Source organism: Equus asinus, chromosome 23 (assembly GCF_041296235.1).
Source record: "Equus asinus isolate D_3611 breed Donkey chromosome 23, EquAss-T2T_v2, whole genome shotgun sequence".
NCBI classification, from domain to species: Eukaryota; Metazoa; Chordata; class Mammalia; order Perissodactyla; family Equidae; genus Equus; species Equus asinus.
In genome coordinates this window covers 53,609,354-53,628,286 of record NC_091812.1, presented here as the reverse complement: position 1 = coordinate 53,628,286, position 18,933 = coordinate 53,609,354, and the positions used below count along the sequence as shown (strand labels likewise).

Here is an 18,933-nt window from a genome sequence, read left to right as displayed (position 1 = left end):
TGGGGGAAAATGCAGACGCCCAGCCTTTTCAAAGCTCCATGGTCAGTGGGGGTCACACTTCCGTGGGCATCTGAATCTACTGAGGTTCTTTAAAACCCAGACCCTGGGCCCCACGCCCCAGAATTTCTGATTCAGCAGGACTGGGGTGGGGCCCAAGAATCTGCGTTCTAACAAATTCCCAGGTGGGCTTGGAGAACCACCGCTGTAGATGCTTCTGAGGCACAGACTAGAATGCCACGATCATAATCCCAGGGAAGGATCTGGAGTCCATTGTGCACAAAAGTTTCTATCACCTGTTTCCTCATCTGCACCTAGAAGGGGAAGATTTTTCCTTAATTCAGAGAATTGTGAACATCAAATGAAATAATGCATTATTACCTGTCACTGTTTCTGTACACCCTCCCAGCTCCAGCAAAACCAAACAAAATCAAAACAAACTTCGTCAAAGCAACAAAAAACGCCCCTTATCTCTTTTTTCTCTGCTGGTCAGCACGCAAACCTGGCTGCTCCAACATCTCCTCTCCGGGCTGTCTCTGTCTCGGGGATTTAGGCCAGGGATCTCACCTGAGCGTGAATCAGCTCTCCTGGGGGTGTCTGGAAACCCAGGGGACATTTCTGGCTGCCACCAGGACTCGGGGGAGTGCTACTGGCATTTTGTGGGGAGGGGCCAAGGATGCACCATCCATCCTGCAAGGTTCAGGATAGTCCTACAGAAGGAGGAAGGTCCTGCACTAAATGCCATTGTGTCCCTAGGCAAAAAATGAAGGCTCATTGGTCATCTGGTTTCCAATTGTGGCCTGTGGGTTGTCCCCCAGGTTCAGAGGGTCACTGAAGGACTTTCATTCTGAAGGCCTTTGCTGGCTACAGACAGCCAGCCAAAAAAAGACCTTACAAGGCCTGTTCTCCAGAGTCTAGACTCCACGACTTGCCCCTCCCCCTTAATACCATTTCTTGAGAGCCCCCTACCCACCGATGAGGGGACCATATCCCCTCCTTGCCACAGCACCAGGATTACATCGTATTTGTTTTTAATCCTCCAGAGCAAAAGATGGGCAGCTGCCTGGCGGAGCCATAGCCAATTGAAGGAACCCTCAGAATGCCCTGTCCGGATGCCAAGGATAGGTTCACCCTTCTGCGCAGTGAAGCACACCACCCGCCCGTGGCTGATGAGGACGACGCCTCCCTGAGGTCCACCCAGATAATAGCTGTTCTCAACACCACGGGAGAGCACCCCATGGGCACAGGGAGGCAGCCTGCTTTACGCCCTCACTCCACACTCCCTCTGCCTTAAGGCTGCAGGATCTCCTTACTCCACAACGAAACAGAGCAGAGACCACACGTCACATTTCAGAAATGCCTCAGAACATCCAGCTGGTGGAACGCCAGGATCTAGGTCCAATTCTGTCACTATCTAGGGCCAACTGTGTAAGTCTGGACACCTCAGTCAACCTATCTGGGCCTCAGCTTTACGTCCACAAAAAGGGGTTTGTGTGGCTATATGGTCTAAGGAATGTTCCAGCTCTACGTTCCACGATCTGAGGATAGGATATGGCTTCTATAAGCCTGCTTTGCTCTGGACACTGGCACCTCGTGTTTCCTATGTGGGATGTTGGTTCAGCAGTTGGGGGACTGCAGTTGGCATCATGGATTCTCAACAGCAAAGTGGTCACCTTCCCATCCTCAGAGACAGAAAGCAGCAGGCAGGCCCGGCACCATGTGGACCTCAACTTTATAGTGAGCTGCTCGCCAGGACCAAATATCTGCCTCCTTCAATATTCACCTCGGGGCTCGACCACAGCACCCACTCCGCACTTAGTGCACCAACCCAATATCACAGGGCCCCTGGGTGCAGGGAGAATGAGGAACCAGATTAAAGCGACACTGTCATAAATAGCATCCCTCTCTGTTTTCAATCTCACTTGAAGTACATTCCCGTAAGGGACAGGTCAGAGTTTCCTGCTTGCCCACTGAAGGCTGGGGGCTCATGAGACCTGTCATGACCATTCAATTGTTGGAGAAAAGATATTCAAAATTACTCTCAGCTCCCCCACTTAGAAGCACTACCATTTAATAAGTTTCAACCACGTGCTGGGCAGACAACACAAGTCTAAACGTCCCAGGAAACCCTGCGGTAAAACCCCCACTTACAGATGGGCGCCTAAGGATCTCGCTTCCTTTGCACAGGAGCTTCATAAAAACGCTTTCTGCCTTGTTCTCAGAGACTGGTGAGGGAGGGGCGTTCTACCAACATCTGTTGAATGCAAGATCCTTTGCAACATGGCAAAAGGAGTTTCATACGGAAGTGTGACTGCGACCCCCCCTTCTCCCCATCATAAGTGTCTCATTAAGAGCTGCAAGGACCTAATAAATGAATCCCTCTGGCTGATTACACGCTGACCCCAGAGATTTGTCTTCTCCCTGGAGAACTGAACACAAAGCGGGGAATCACAAGAGATTCCCGAGAAGGCGGTGGACCTTCCTATCCCATCAGCCAAGAATTTCTCAAGTCAAACAAGTAAGGTGGTTCTTAGCCAATCACAAACAGCCTAGAAAAGATCTGAAGATTGATCACCAGTTCTTTCCTTGGCTCTGTGACTCTTCACTCCTTCCCAGGCACCAACCAGGAAAGAAGTGTTTCTTTAAAAGCCCCAGGGAAATTCGCGGCTCGCTTCAGAACTCGCGCCCTCCTCTGGCCCAAGCTCCCACCGCAGGCGATCCCTTGTACGCAGACCTCTGAAGTCCGAGGGCACAAGAAAACTGACTTCTAACTTTCCAGGTTGCAAACAAAGCAGTTTAAAGCCAGAGTCCTCCAAACAGGGAGGAGCCCTGGACTGTCTTCCACTTCGGTGCTGTAAAGAAATCTCAGAATCCCCAAAGCATTGCGCTGCAGGGGAAAACCTCAGAACAGACAAGGGCTACTTGGGGAAGGAAAAAAAAACACAGGCGGAAGCTTGCAAAAGAGCAAGCACGCACTTCTCCCACGTGGTCCGCGGGGCAGGGAGCCTAGCAGAGCGGAAGCGTGAAACTGGCAGAGCTCAGGGAGAGGGTCTCACCAGCTGCAGGCCCCCCTCACCTGGCACAGGTACTAGCCTCAGCCAGGCGCATCTCCCCGGAAGGAAGTGGCGCCTGGGAAGGGTTGGGGGCCGGGCGCAGCCCCCAGACTGCCGTCTCCAAAGGGCCAGCCCACGCCCTGCCTGGTGCGGCTGCAGCTGTGCGACTTTGCAAGCGTTCCCTGTCCCCTCGCTCCCCGCCCCGGCGGGAACCGGCCCGGGATGCGGTGCCCCAGACCCTCCCCGCCGCGACGAGGGCGCACAGGCAGGGCGCACGGCCCGGAGGCGCGATCCCCCGGGGCAGGAACGAGAGAGCACAGGGCAGAGCGGACCGAAGCCGCCGGCAACGCTAATCTCACCTTCACGGCCGTGGAGTTGGCACCTGGGGCCATGTCTGCGCTAGGAGGGCGCGGTGGCCTCGTCAGGCGCAAGGAGCAGGCTGCGGTGGCGGGTGCGCGTGGGGCCGAGAAGCACAGGGGGGCCAAGGGCGCAGCGCCGGACACAGCCAAGCAGAGTCCCCGGACGGCGCTGGCTCCTCCTCTTCCTTCCGGGGACAGCTGGATTGGCTGCTTGTGTGGCATCGCCCCCGCCACCCCCGTCCTCAATTTTGCGTTCCGAGTTCCAGGTTCCCAAGTCCTGCTGCTTGGGCAGATCTTTCCGGTTTTCCGTTGTCTGTTTCTTCCCACCCCCGGTTATAACTAACGGGTCAATGATGATAATAACGGAGACGGTTTCTTGAGCACTTGTGTTGTCCCAGACTGTGTGCTTTGCTCTTTAATCAGCCCTGTTAACTTTCACGAGAACCCTACAGCATTAGCTGGGTCCAAGGTATTGTCTGTAAAATCAGGCACATCTGCCTTCCAGAAGAGTTCACGGAAGGGAGAATCCTCCAGAAGAAGGAACTGGCGGTTCCCGAAGCTTCCCTCCAGCTGCTAACCCGGGGCGGGACGCGGTTTGCTCTTCCTACCACAGTAATTCGACCGGGGATTTGCTCCTTTGCCTGAATTCCTGGAGGACAGAGCAGGAATGGGGTTGACCCGAGGCTCAGGGATGACAAAAAGGAAATAGAGTAACATGTTGCTGGGTAAACTGTTTGATTTACCAACTATGGCTTACTCATCTTCAATTTGGGAGGAGGTTTTTAAAGGGCATGAGACGCTGCCTCCCTCCCACCCCGGCTATCTTGAACCCCTCTCACCTCGGACAACGGCCCAGACACCTAGGTTCAGAATCCAGAGTCACATTTTCATCATTCAACACTGGCTGGTCACCACCATCCCGCCCCCTCCCCCTGCCCCAAACGCACGCGCGCGCCCGCGCACACACACACACACACGCAGACACACACCCCAACACCACCACCAGCCCTCCACTGGGATAATCCCTTACTCTCAAAATGCCCATCCTTTCCCTACTGGGATAATCCAATTTACCCTCCTTTGATGGATTAAGCTCTCCTCAACAGAATGGGTGAGAGTGATGTTCTGAGATGCAGAAATGTTGCGGATTACTCTGGGGGTGGGAGCATGGCTGTGGAAGTGAAATGAGAAGGAAAAAGTTAAAAAATCTTCCCCAGAGCACAAACTTTGAGATGAGCTTTGCTAGCGGCGTCTGGGCATGTTCAGCGTAATCGCTGTTGTTTAAAACTAACCAGGTTTTCTGTCCCTCCTTACTATGTGAGTGAGCTGTCTTTCCCAGGAAGTCAAGGTCCAAACATCAAGATCCAGCCTCACTAGGCCAAATGCAGGCTGAAGACGAAAACTAAAGAGAAAAGTCCAGACAGTCAAGGGAAAAGAAATTCAGTCTTCAAGGCTGCACGCAGGCTGGTTGGAAGACGCCAACCAGCAAGCCCTTCAGGGACGTGGTTTTCTAGGAGCTTGTCTGCTGATCGCTGTGTTGGGGAGCAGGAGACCCGTTACTCACAGGGGAACCACTGCAGGACACAGGTACCCTCAGTTTTATTGTCGCTTCCTAATTATGGGGTCTTCACCAACTTACATGCTTTGATGTGACCAGCAAGTCCAGTTTCTACTCCGCACGTTCTCTTGCCAAAAGTTAGTCCCTGTAACAAGTGAGAGCCTGTGAGCCTTTAGAAGACCCCTACGCTGGAAGGAGTTGGGAACTCAGAAGGGGCTAAACTGGACTTTTGGACTTTTCTGCCATAACCTTCAGGTCAGGGATCAAGCGCTTGTTTTGATTATGTGATGTGTTTGAAGGGAAACTTTTCCCAAGTCTGGTTTGGTTTTTTTGAGTGATGTAATTGACAGCCATTTCTGGAAAGAAATTTTCAGACAAAGCATTTCCAGACAAAATTTAAGCAATTTTCTAACCTCTTCTGAGAAACCAGACACCCACCCACCAGCTGCTGTCAGGCATTATTTTGTTCTTTTATATGGGCTGTGTCCTTCGAGACCAACTGACCCACCTCCAAGGGGACTCTCGCAGTTTCCTTCATTGTGCATCGTGAATAAAAGCACACAAATACTTAGACGCATGGCATGGCCAGCCATAAGGGATTCGAACTCACAACAGCCCCTACAGGGTTCTCTTAACGAGTCCATTTTAGAAGAATGTGTCCAAATAAGTTTTCGGAAACTTAAACACACAATATTCAAACAAATATACAGTCAGCCTGTGTCAGAGTTGTATTTAACTCAGTAAAGGCACCAGCGGGATGGCCAAGCTGGTTCAAAGAGGATGTAAGAAGCCGAAATACCAGAAAAAAGAATGTTAGCATGAGATGGAAAAATTAGATGCAAAACTGATTTTTGTTTCACAAGGCAATAAAACTGTAGCCCTTTTGGTTGTCTTTTCTGTGAACAGATACCATGTGCATCTTTAACAGTGAAAAAAATGCGTAACTTCTCAAACAAGATATCTGACGCCCGAGTCTGAACCTTTCTCAATAAGAAGTAATAAAAGTTACAGCTTAGGTAAGGGGTCAGCAAACCTTGCTTACCAAGAGGCAACAACATAGGAGTGTGTGAAGCTCGGGCACGTAGGCAACGTCTAGTCAAATGAGCGTGGCTGTATCCCAGTACAACTTTATGGACACTAAAACTTGAATCTCACATGTGAAAACATTTTATTTTCTTTAGATTTTTTCCCAACCACTTAAGACTGTAAAAACCATTCTTAGTTTGAAGCTCTGAAGAAACAGGTGGAGAGCTGGTTTGGCTGAGGACATGGGCCATTGTTTTCCACTCTCCTTCCAGAATCAGATGGCCCTTGGGTACCCTTGTTGGACAATGCTTTAATGTGTCTTTGAAAAGACAGACAATAGTCTTTTTGGCTTATTTCCAAGTTTTGGATAATTTTTTCATAGCAAGCCCTAGAATAAAAGGGAAACAAACTTTCTAACAATCAGTGGTCTCCCTTTTTGCTTGGTCTGAGGAATCTTCAACAGGACAACAGAAGGATCTAGAGTCTCTCTCTGAGAGTAGCATCTTGCCGTTCCCTTCTGTTCTTGCCTTATGCATTCCTTCTGTTCACCTGTACCCTTGTTTTTCTGAAGACGATTCTAAGAAAGGATTCAGGCCACCTTACAAAAATTCTAATTATGAAACTGTATGGATATTTCAGTCGCTTCCTCTTTTTTCAGATAATCCCTCATACATACCTCCCCAACTTGCAGCTCCTAGCCAACAAGCTGCTGAGATGGTGTTGCCAATAGCTGTCTGTATCAGGTCTCAAGCAATGATCCATCAGTGTCCCACAGTTGCCTTGGAGGGGGAGAACCTACGATAATTTATGTCTTTAAACATGACTAAATTGCATGCTAATTGTGAAGGCGTCTCCACATCATTCCAGGATCATCAAATATTCAAGAGGAAATACTCATACAAATGTATGAAATGTATCATCTCAGCCAACCATATCAGCTTTCCCACTGAGTGGTCCCGTCTCTCCTCCTGAATGTGTCAGGCCTGGACGGGTACTACAAAGTTAGCCCAAGCTGGTTGGTAACCCCTCCTCAGCTAGGTGTGTTAAAGCTGTCGAGTTGTCATGGCTGAAGTAATGCATATAAGTCCACACCACCTTATAGAAATTTGGGCCAAAATAAAAATTCTAAACAACCTGGTCCTTGCAGATCCTCAATTCCGTGTGACTCAGATCTTGTTATGATACTCCCGTATCACAGGAGATGCAGTGAGTGGGGACATTTTGGCCACTACTTTGTCAGTGGATTAGAGTCTGGCATTGGAAGCTTAGGGAAAAAGATGAAAGTTCTGGTAGCAAGTAGCCACTCTGGATACAGCAGAACACTGTCAACAAAGTATCTTAAGAGGACAGTAAGAAAGTTAATAATAATAATAATAATAAATGTAAAAAATGTTTCCCCCCTTCAAATTCCTAGCCAGGCAAGCCCAGGAAGGCATAAAGACCCCAGAGATGTCTGCACTGGTGTAAATCCAGGTTCAAAAACCTCAATGGCATCATTGCACACAGTGTGGTCACTAGAAAAAAGATTACTCCCAAATAGACACAACAAACCTTAATAAAATTGTATCCAGAGAAATTTTTCTACAGAAAGTTCTCAAAATAAGTAACTTCTCTTTACCCTGCTGCTAGGGGAAAGAAATGGATTTAAAAGGGAACAGTGGCTGGTGTTTATTGGGATAGAGAAGAAAAGATATAAAAATATTTACCAGGCCAGCCTGAAGGTAACTTTCTGTTAAAAAAAATTAATATTATTTGGTAAATAAATAAAAGATTTATCTACAGTCCAAGTTCTTTAACTCTCCTGATTGTGGTAAATAACTTAATGAATTATTTTATTAGTTTTTGAAAAAGTAAAACTGTGTGTTTTTTCTGACACTATACAGTATAGGCCTAATATCATTTAACATTAACATTTTAGTAACTAGAGAATTGGGTTTATTTTGTCACAGAAAGCCTAATTAACTGGACCTTCTTAAATTTCTTATACTTGCCTTATAGTTCAGTAAGTGATTATTACTTAGACTGAAATTTTAAGAAAATAAGAAAAAGAGAAAAGAAAAATGCTCCAATCTACTGTTACTGGAGTAAAGACCCACAGTAATGTCATAATCAAAGAAAACATTACTTAAGTCTCATTTTTGCAATACATTTATTGCAGAGTACTTTATAGAGGGAATTAGAAGTTAACTTTCTCAAAAAATATTTACAGCAAATTTTAAGTGGCGATTCCTTATATAACCTTTAATAAGAGTGGAGTGTCCAAGAATAAAATATGGCGTGGCATCTGTATTTCTGGTTGAGGGCAGAGCCACTTGCTTTGAATTGAGATCACCAGGGTCGGTTGTGACCATCTGTTTTGAATGTGGTGAGCTCCAGATAGTTGGAGATTCCCCGTATTGAGATTCAGTGAAGAAAAATCTTGTCCAACTTTCCACTCTCCCTATAACAATGCTGTGCATTAAGAAGATATTCTGGTTGACAGAATGGCCATCTTTCCTGGAATCCCAGAAGCCTCACATCCTTTGAAATAGATATTATTATTTCTATTATAGGACAAGCAAACTACAAGATGAAGCCTAAACCCCACACCCCTCCCTTGGTGAAGGGAGAATGTTCAGCCTTGCTCTAAGGAGACACGGGCCTCACTTTCTGTCCTCCGTATAGAAAAGGACCAAGAAGTTAGAGATGCTCAGATGTATTTTAACTTTACAGTTGAAACATAATCTGCTCTGCTCAGTACGTCAGGACTGAGCTGTGATGGGGTCATGGACGGAATGTTTGTGTCCCTCCCACATTCGTGTGTTGAAACTCTAACCCGCAGCGTCATGGTATTAGGAGGTGGGGCCCTTGGGAGGCGATCAGGTCATGAAGGTGGAGCCCTCATAGATAGGATTCGTGCTTTTACGAAAGAGACCCCAGAGAGCTCCCTCACCCCTTCTGCCATGTGAAGACACAGCGAGAGGAGCGCTGTCTGTGACCCAGGCAGCAGGCCTTCACCAGACACTGCGTCTGCCAGCACCTTGATCTTGGACTCCAGCCTCCAGAACTGTGAGAAATAAAGGCTTGCTGTTAAGCCACCTGGCCCGTGGTGTTTTCTTATAGCAGCTGCAACTGACTAAGACGTTGAGAGACTCGCAAGACAGGCCCTTGAGTGGCCTCTGCTCCTCATTCTACTGTTAGAACTTAAGGCACACCTGTGGGCAGCAGAGAAAAATTAAAATAGAAGAAATAATGTAAGAGCATTTCTTTCTTTCCTTGCTAAATCCATGTGTTGTCTGGAAATAAAGACTTAAAAATAAATGGGAATGGGGTCATGGTTGTCTTCTGAGCATCTTCAAGAGCAACATTAAAAATAGCTAATATTTATTGAGAACCATATACTCTTCGTTTAACCCTTACAGCCACCTTTCCACCCGGGTGCCGCTCTAATCCCCGTTTTTCTGATGAGCAGACCAAGAGAAGTTGAATCCTTCTCACCTCTCTTTTGTGCTTATTGCTTCTTTCAAAAGCTTCCTTGTCTGTTTGGGGCCTTGTGGTCTTTCCTCTCTCCTCCCCACCAAAAAAAATCAATCAAACCTTTCATTCCTGCAAGTTGTAAATGTCCAATATCAGCTTAAAATGTTACCTCTCCCAGGGGTCCGTGAACTTCACAGAGATGCAAACAAACTAAGATAATAAAACTCAAGGTGGAATGTGATGCTTGAGAAGTGCACAGTAGGTGATATTATCACTATTATTGCATGAGACTCAGCACATTTGAAGTCTTCTCAAACTTGTGTAACTCGGGTAATCGGGATTCAGTCCTAAATCTGTCTTAACTACAGAGTCGGATCTCTTAATTACTATCTGTTCTTCCCACGGTGTGCTGGGCCTCAAGCTAAGTGCCGAAGACAGAAAGATTTATGGCCTATACACTCTGAGCCTGCATGGAACTCCCAGGTGAGAGCAGTCAGAAAGAGAAGTCAGATGTTAGGAAAGTGTGCTGAGCGTGAGGTTAGAGACTGCCACTCAGGGCTGTGAAAGCACAGAGCAGGGCACGTTTCATGGTCTTCCTGGAGAAAGTGATATCTGAGCTGGGTCTTAAGGGATGAGCCAAGAGGTTAGGGAGTTGAGCAGCGTGTCTGTGTGTGTGTGTCTGACAGAGATAGAGGGAGAAGATGTATGAAGGAAACTGAAGTTGCTGGAGAGAGTAGTTCAGATAATTGACCATGATGTAGCCCATTAAAATTAGGAATAAAAATGATTGATCAGATTTGATTATTAGGAAGTTGTTGGTGACCTTTATCCTTAGCATGAACAAAAATTTATCATTTCAGAGCCAGAAAAAAATGTGAAAAAAATACCAAAGCCAATGAGATGATATGAAAATGATGTCAGAGCTGTGGCTGGTCAGAAGCATTAAAAGGAATCCAGGATGTTGGTGGTGGAGAATTCAATCTACTCAAATCAGGCAACAAAAGGAAGCAAGGAAGAATTCAGTAAGAACTCAGTTGGTATAAATCACAAAATCCCTATGAAGGATATAAGCCTGAAGTCCCTGGGTGACGCAGCAATTGTAAAGGGACCTCGCAGGTCTACCGCCAGCACAGATGGACTCACTCAGGAAGCAGGGGATTCTCCGGTCCTGGGACCTGGTCTGAAATCTCTGACCTATATGGTCATATTGTGGTCACGGACACTGACCCAGGAAGCTCTGCTCACCCCAGTTGTAAACTGCTCCCCGTGCTGGGATAAGTATGGGGTGGTATGGGGTGGTCTGGTGTGCGTAGACGATCCTGAGATCCCTGATAGAAATCAACTAACGCATTTGAATTATTGTTAGTGTTCCCACTTTCCATCTCAAAAGTGTCCCAGTTTATGGGGCCAGCCAGGTGGTGCAGCGGTTAAGTTCTCACATTCCGATCCGGCGACCCAGGGTTTGCTGGCCTGGATCCCGGGTGTGGACATGGTACCGCTTGGCAGGCCATGCTGTGGTCGGCGTCCCATATATAAAGTAGAGGAAGATGGGCACAGATGTTAGCTCAGGGCCAGTCTTCCTCAGCAAAAACAGGAGGATTGGCAGCAGATGTTAGCTCAGGGCTAATCTTCCTCAAAAAAAAAAAAGTGTCCCAGTTTAGAAAACAAATTTTATGGTAACCATAGGTAATTGCCTTACAACCTTAAAAACATTTTGAATTAAATAAAGAAATGAAATAAAGCAAGCATAGTATTAATACCTTTGTGGTAAGCTTAGGGTAAAGCTCTGTATTTCTTATTTAGACTCTGTAAAGTATATAAAAATACATAGAATTTCACAGATTATCCTTGCAATTCTAGTTTAATGAGCAATTAATTTTGATTTGAAGCCAAAAGCCAAAGATAATTTGACTATAAGTTTTTACACCATATCAGATTGTATATTTTGTACATTTAATCAATCAGTATTTCTTTCCATTGGATGTTCATGTCCTTTCTAGCTGTTTTATGTGAGTATTTGTATAAATAGAATTTTTTTCCTAAAGATAATTTTCTAGAAGTGGAGATGAGGAATCAAAAGGAATGGGCAATTTATACTGAGTCAAATTATGGGGACTACTACCACATTGCACTACCTGGGAAGAAAATGAAATTGTCAATTTCCTACACACTCACCAATAATAAGTATTACATTTATAAATATAAATTCCATTTTGTAGTTAATTTGCATTATTTGACGACCTGTATTTTTGAGCTTTTTCTTAGATGCCTGTTGGCCATTCATATTTCAGTGTTTTGATTTGATCCATATTCTAAACTGAAAACACATTTAACAGATGGATACATGTGTAAATACTTCCCTTTAAACCCCAATTTTAAATCCTAGTTCTACATAAATAGTCAGCTATTCTTTATAACTTGAACTAGAAAGAAAACTCATTATCTGACAGGACTTTTATTGAAATAATATCTACCATGTCAATTGCATTACAATTACATGTCAATTGTATTATTAATTTAATCTCCAAAACAAATCTATAAGATAGAGATTATTGTTCCCATTTTATAGAGAAGAAAATTCAGGATTACGGAGTGTCAAGTTACTTTCCACAGGCTGTATATATGTACTAGATGATCGGGCTAGGATTTTTAACTTTTAACAGTCAAATTCCTTAGTGTATCTATCTTAAAATGGTGAAATCTGACTTCATACCTACTTGACAAACTGAATATTCTCTGACGTTTCTAATTTTTTTATAAAGTGATAAGAAAGAAAAACTTGTTTTTGACTTTATGACCTTAATAAATTGAATATTAATTTTAAAACCAAATAGCTTTTAAACACTTCTTTATACATACAGAGCCCTCACTCCTGGAATATTAAACATAAAACTAAAAAACTCACATTGATTATTCCACCAAGGGCAGAAACTCTGGCCAGATTGAAGAGCATGAGGAACAGTCTGGAGGTGAGGAAAAGAGAGAACAGACACCTCCTTCATGAAGTTTGGATGGAAAAGGAGAAGATGTTGGGACATGATAAGAAGAGGATAGAAAGTCAATGGTTATTTTCTCCCCCTTCCTTTTAATGATGGGAGAGCTTTGAACATGTGTGTAAGCAGAGGGGAAGAAATTCAAACTGAAGAAAAAATGGAAGATACTGATAGAGAAGGATAGCTAAGAGGGCAGGATCCCAGAGAATCTTAGAGGGATGGGATTATAAGTACTCACAGGAGCATTGTCCTGTATCAGAGGATGGAGACGTGGCTCTGCAAGAAAGGAAGAATGGGCTCCAGATAAATTTAAGAGCGGGTGTTGTGAATCTATAGGAGATCACTCCTGATAGCCTAATTTTTTTCTCAGCAAAGTAGGAGATGGGGGTTACAGATGGGTTTGGCATGATTGTGATACTGTGTCAGATTAGCGACCATGAATTTGAAGTGGTACCAATCTGCAAGGGTATACAGTTCTCTGCGATAGGCCCCTACTGACTAATTAGATAGGACCTCAAGGAATGGAGGGTGTCAGGGAGGTGAGTTCACATTATCAACCATGGGAGTCCAGCCTTATAGGGAACAAAGAGGCCTGAAGGAGCTGAGTGATGGGTGAAAGTAGGGGATCAAGGAACTAGAATTCTCAAAGAAGTCCAAGAGGAGTGATGGCAGGGTGAAGAGGTGTGAAAGATGGAGGGAGGGAAGGTCCTGGAGGGAGATATTGCAGCTCAAGGTTTTAGAAGAATAGTAACCCTAGGCTATGGCAAGATCAAGGGAGTGAACAACTGAATCAGATGATCAGATAGGATGGAAGGTGTGTTTTGTGTGTGTTGTCTGCATTTATACTGCATCTCCTGGGACTGTGACAGGGCTTAGGGTAAGAGGAAGATGGTCAGGAAGGATCCAATTGCTGGAGGGGCTGGCAAATCATAGCCACAAGGATGGCAGAGATACCACAGGGATGGCAGAGACGTCACAATAGTGATAGTTTTATAGAGGTCAGGGAAGCAAACTGTCCAGAACTGGCAGTGAGGAACCGGGGGAACGCCAGCCTTCCTCATGACCCCATAGTATACGGAGAGGTACATCAACCTCCCCACGAGAGGGCTGTGGAGGGAAATGGTTGACTAGGTTTCAGCCAAGGCAAGGAGGTGGAAAGAGGGATCTCGAAGGAGGTTGAGGTTGTGGAGGAGCTTGTTAATAATTAAACGATCATTTCCCAGGTGCAGTGGGAAATGTACTTATAAAGTGCTGAGAGGAAATGGAAGAGAGGAGTTCTTGATTGGCTTGGTAGCTTGGGAAGAATCAGGACAAACTTCTGAGAGGAGGGGCTGTGTGACGAGGGTCCTGAGAGACAGTTTCTAGTTAGCAAGGTCAAGGGTGAAAGGAGGAGGAGGGAATGGTAAGCACCAAGTTTCAAGCGGGGGGATGGTGTTTCCTGGAGATATGGCACCTCTGTGGTGTGTCATCAATGGCTGTGGTATTGCCACCAACGACTGTGGTATTGCCCCCAAGTGGCTGAATTGAAGAGTATGCATCTGATCCAACTGTGAGAATACCTCTTGCTGGCCAAATGGGACAGAGGTAAGAGGAAGGAAGCATGGTGTTGGTGAGAGTTTCATGGGCCTCCCCAGAGATCTTGCACCAGATGCTAAATTTCATTCTGGATCATCTTCTCACTAGTCATGGACTCTTCTTGTCTTGCCTAACCTCTAACCTTTTGTGTTTGACCTAATTCTCTTGTCTTGTTGAAAGGTGCAAATATTGCTTTCTCTAAAGACTTTGGAGTCTTGAGCTTTTGTGGTTTCAGCTGTGTTCCAGGAAGAAACTCTAAGCAACAACTGCCCTGGACCCTGCTGCTCTGAACTGGCCCAAACCAGCCCAGACCACAACCATAAGAATGACACCTGAGCAGACAGGCAGAGTTGTACTAAAGTAACCTGCCCTCATTAACACTGTAAATTCTCCTCCTCTAAAAGGGGCGAAGCAGCCATTTTTAGAACATGCAATGTATGTAAAAGCATGATTTCAAACCACACATGTGCAAGCTTATGCTCACCTCTACGTGTGATGATGAAACTTGCCCTTTGAATATTCATTCCCTACCCCAAATAAAGGGATCCATATTCCCATTCTCGGGGAGCCATAGCTTTGTGAAATTATTCCCTGTAGTCTCCATTTTCTTTGCTGCATGCCACAAATAAAATTTCTGCTTTGTGGGACAACTACTTCTGGTGCAGTTTGATTTAACTTGCCAAGAAGAGGACGCACATTTGTTCTGGTAATAATCTGACAATAATTGCCAGAATTAAGTGAAAACATCAGACACAAATTTTGTTCCAAAAGGAACTTACTCCTGCTAAACTCATCTAGCTGTTTGTTAAAAAATTTTGTGCTTATAGTGGATTTAAAATAGAGAGGAAACAAGTTGTCCTCTCTGTGCTGTCATGCCTGGATTACATCCTGTTCTCTCTACCTGCCCATTGTCTCCACCTCCCCTTTCCCTCTCCTTGCCTGTCCATTCCTTCTGTTCTTTCTCTCTCTCTCTACCTCAAACTATCATTAAGCCCAGCATCACAGATGTGGTACAACTGAACTGAGTGAATGACTATATGAATGGAAGAACACACACATTAATTAATTCTATTTTTAGTTTCAGCAAAAGAGAATGAAAGGTCAGAAATGCTAAGGATCTTGAACAGCAGGGGGCAGCAAATGCTTGCTTTTTTTTTTAAACTTACAAGTCAATATTGTCAAAAGCTTGAGTCATGTTGGTTTTATATGAGAAAGAAAAAAAAAGAAAGGAAGAAGGGGAGAGAGATGTGTTATAATTTAAAGGTCAGTTCTAAAGTGGCAAGTGTACTCCACTATAATTTACTTCAGTTACTTCTAGAACAATGCATGTGGTTTTTCATAGTTCTTTCCTCAAGGACCTCAACTGTTCATCTAGAATTATATACCGATGACCAGCAGATGGCAGCACTTTCCATTGGTCGGGAATATAGAAGAAGATTTGAGGAAAAACATAAAAGCATACATAGGGCATGAAATTTTTATTTGAAAAACTACAACAATGAGCCAGCATTGATGGCCTAGTGGTTAAAGTTCAGCCCTCTCACCACTTCAGTGGCTCAGGTTCACTTCCTGGGCACAGAACCACACCACTCGTCTCTCAGTAGCCATGCTGTGGTTGTGGCTCACATAGAAGAACTAGACAGACTTACAACTAGGATCTACAACCATGCACTGGGGCTTTGGGGAGAAAAAAAAAGAAAGAGGAAGTTTGGCAGCAGATGCTAGTTCAGGGCGAATATTTCCCTGCAGACAACAACAACAACAACAACAAAAAACTACACAAGTAAAATCAACATCAAGTAGGGGGTTAAGACTTCTGGGTCTCAAATATCTTGATGATTGGAAGGTAGAATTTTAACCATAGGTACACTGTCCATTTTGAAGCAGATTGATAGCTGCAATGTTTTAAAATGTCAAGTTTGAACCTTACAAAAGGAGAGCTGTAGTGGATGGAGATCATTTGGATTACACTGGGTACTTTTACATTGTTCCTTTATCAGATTTTTCAGTGATCAACTCATAGATGTTAGTGAAGAGACGGACATTTGCACACAGACACAATGCTTTTAGATTGCTGATTATCAGCACTAAATGACTTCCTGCATTGTCCTGGGCTCCATTATTTAAGTGTCAACAGAGCACCTCAGAGTCTCTTAGTATTGTCAGGTCTTCACCTTTTCTAAGCATTTAACTACTTTGCTTGATATTTCTAATCAGATTAAAATCAGGACAGTGTCTGTAGTTTGAGTCCTTGAACTGCACAGGAAAAGGCAGACTCCGTGGTTTTTGGGAGTGACAGCACTTGCCCTGAAACTTCCACCTGAAAAGCCACTTAGTTTCTTTTTAGATCTTCCATTCCTTAGCCACACAGATGAATCATAACTGCTCAAATGGGAATAAAAAGCATTTCATGGCATTTCTGTGTATAATGAAAAGTCCGCCTGTGTCTGGCTCTTTCATTTCCCACATGAAGTCCACATAGATTTTGCTACAATAACAAACAGCACTAGAAAAAAAGAAGGGTATATTTCTTTAAGCTGCTGTTTTGCACCAAAAGAAACTCCCTAATGGGGTTATACTGGGTCAGGCCACACTCTTCTTTTCACCAAGGCTGAATCAAGGACAGATGAAATCTGAAGGTGACGTGGGCTTAGATTCTTTGAAGACTGTTATTTTAATAAAGTTTTGCCTTCTTGGCAAAACAGTCTCTGAGCCCTTCAGTTGCTTAGCAACTGAACATACATAAGAAAAGCATTAGAAATACTGAAGAGTGGTCAACTACTAGGAAATGACCCTTAGGTTTAACTTCTAAAGAGTAACACTACTCTGCATGGGAGGAATTATAATCTAGAAGCATGGTCTAGAAGTGTGGCCTAGAAGCATGGTCTAGAAGCATGGTCTCTGACTCTAGACTATTTGGTGTTGAATCTTGTCACACTCCCTGCTTCAGTTTCCTCATCTGTAAAATGAGGACGAAACTGGTTGCTGTGAGAGCTGACACGTGTAAGGCACCAGGACTGAAGTCGGTACTATGTGTATTGATGATGATGATGGAGCACCAGGCACTGCGTCAGGTGCTGAGAATACAGAGATCGATGAGATGCTGTCTCTGCCTTTGGGAGCTTACAGTCTTTCGAGGGGTGTCAGGTGAATAAAAAAGAGCCAAATATTACAGGTGTAATAGGAAGTCCTATAGAGTTTGGGGTGAGGGGGACAAGGGACAATATGGTGAGTATGGCCTGGGGGGTGGATGCCTTGAGGAGAGGCTCTTGAGCTGAATCGTGACATATGACTTATATGTTGGCAGGTAAGAAAAAGGGGCAAGAAGGGGCTTGTGAACACATGACTGAAGGCGCGAAGTGAGAACCAGTGAGGTGCATTCACAGAGCTGCCATTCTCAGACTATGATCAGAGCGCTGGGTAAGTGTTTAAGGGGCAGAGTGAGAGCTGAAGCCCTACAGGTGGACGGACGTCAGAGTCCAGCACTGCAAAGAGGGGCCGTGGGCTGAATTCAGAAATTAGGTGCATTGTGTTTGGCTCGTTCAGTATTTTTAAAAAAGAAGATGTCAACATTAAAATTTAAGATTTTCTACATGGAAAAATCCAGATTTCCTGGCTTTACGGAAAATTTAGTAGGTCTGGCAATACTGCTCTAATTGTAGCACAGCACCAATGGATGACATGCACTGCCCGGTTGGTCAGACCTCTCCCCCTCCAGTTCAGTCATTGTCCTCATCTCCAGGCTGTCAGCAGTTGTGTCTCTGATCTTTATACAACAGGCTAAGGAATTCTGATTTCATTCTATAGGGCATGCACAGCAGTGAAGCGTCTTAAGCAAGAAATTCTACTGTGATCTAATTTGCAGTTTTGTGTGGAGGATGGATTGAAGGAAAAGATGATAAATTGTTTTTAGCTTTTAACAAAAGTTTTATCCAAGGAAGTGACTGGACCCACACTATGGCAATTGAATACCATTGGCTTTTACTGAAAGATTTTATTAGAAAATAAAATCCATTCTTTGAAAACAGTGAAGTTTAATCTTGTTGTGCAAGAGTGATCAATCTTCCAGTTATCTCTGCGTTATTTTTATTTTTACAGTTATGCAAGAAGTTTAAGATTTTTTTTTTAAATGCAGCGTTTTATTTATTCATTTATTTTTGAGAAAGATTAGCCCTGAGCTAACATCTGCTGCCAATCCTCCTGTTTTTGCTGAGGAAGGCTGGCCCTGAGCTAACATCCACGCCCATGTTCCTCTACTTTATATGTGGGACGCCGACCACAGCATGGCCTGCCAAGCGGTGCCATGCCCGCACCGGGATCTGAACCAGGGAACACCGAGCCACCGAAGTGGAACGTGTGCACTTAACCGCTGTGCCACCGGGCCAGCCCCTGTGAGTTTAAGAGAAGAACTTAATCTAGTTTGGCAGTTCCTTTAAGGATCAATATATGGTCCCTGTACAATTGATAATGAAATAAAATCAGATCTTAAGACTCCTGGAAAGAGCTAAAGGGAATGGGTACATTTAGACAGGGGAGGGGGCTGGTACAAAACGATAGTTACTGAGGGCAGCAAAGTATTTCTGGCGGGGTAGGTTTTGCCATTTAAAACCTGCTCTTACTAGTAGAGATAAGCTCTCATCTGCAGATAATCCATGATTTCTTGGGGAAAGTCACATGACTTAAATTGGGTGGTAGATACAAGTAAACCCAGGCCTTTCCTGCCTGTGGTTCAGGCCCCAGAAGGTTAACCGAGGCTGGCATCTGCTAGCAGCTGAGCTGGCATCAGAGTGCAGAGTGATGGAAACGTTCATGAAGCATCTCATATCCTTTGGTCCAGGAGTGGGGCTGGGAAGCTAATCACGAGAGGGGTGAATGCATCCTGTACCCCTGCTCTGGCTTTCTGTAAAAGCACCAGT

At 44.7% G+C, this 18,933-nt stretch overlaps 1 protein-coding gene and 1 long non-coding RNA gene across 12 annotated transcripts in view; one reads left to right on the top strand and one right to left on the bottom strand.

Moving 5' to 3' along the window:
- Positions 1-4,314, bottom strand: part of LOC106824685 (S-methyl-5'-thioadenosine phosphorylase-like) — a 56,133-nt gene extending 51,819 nt beyond the window's left edge. For 3 of the 11 annotated variants that reach the window (XR_011497252.1, XR_011497251.1, XR_011497253.1), the window contains exon 1: positions 3,410-3,548. Coding sequence is in view for 8 of the 11 variants with exons in the window: in XM_070495481.1 (XP_070351582.1) it covers positions 3,410-3,631 (222 nt within the window). In the remaining 3 variants the exon portion in view is untranslated. Of the gene's footprint in view, positions 1-3,409 lie in introns of all 11 variants that reach the window. The other 8 variants (XM_070495481.1, XM_070495482.1, XM_070495486.1 and 5 more) reach the window with 7 other exon arrangements.
- A 176-nt stretch (positions 4,315-4,490) lies between these two features.
- On the top strand, positions 4,491-12,267 carry LOC123280214 (uncharacterized). The gene is made up of 3 exons (XR_006518935.2): positions 4,491-4,996; positions 8,546-9,932; positions 10,310-12,267. It is a non-coding gene; the product is annotated as an uncharacterized lncRNA (long non-coding RNA).
- Positions 12,268-18,933: the final 6,666 nt, after the last annotated feature.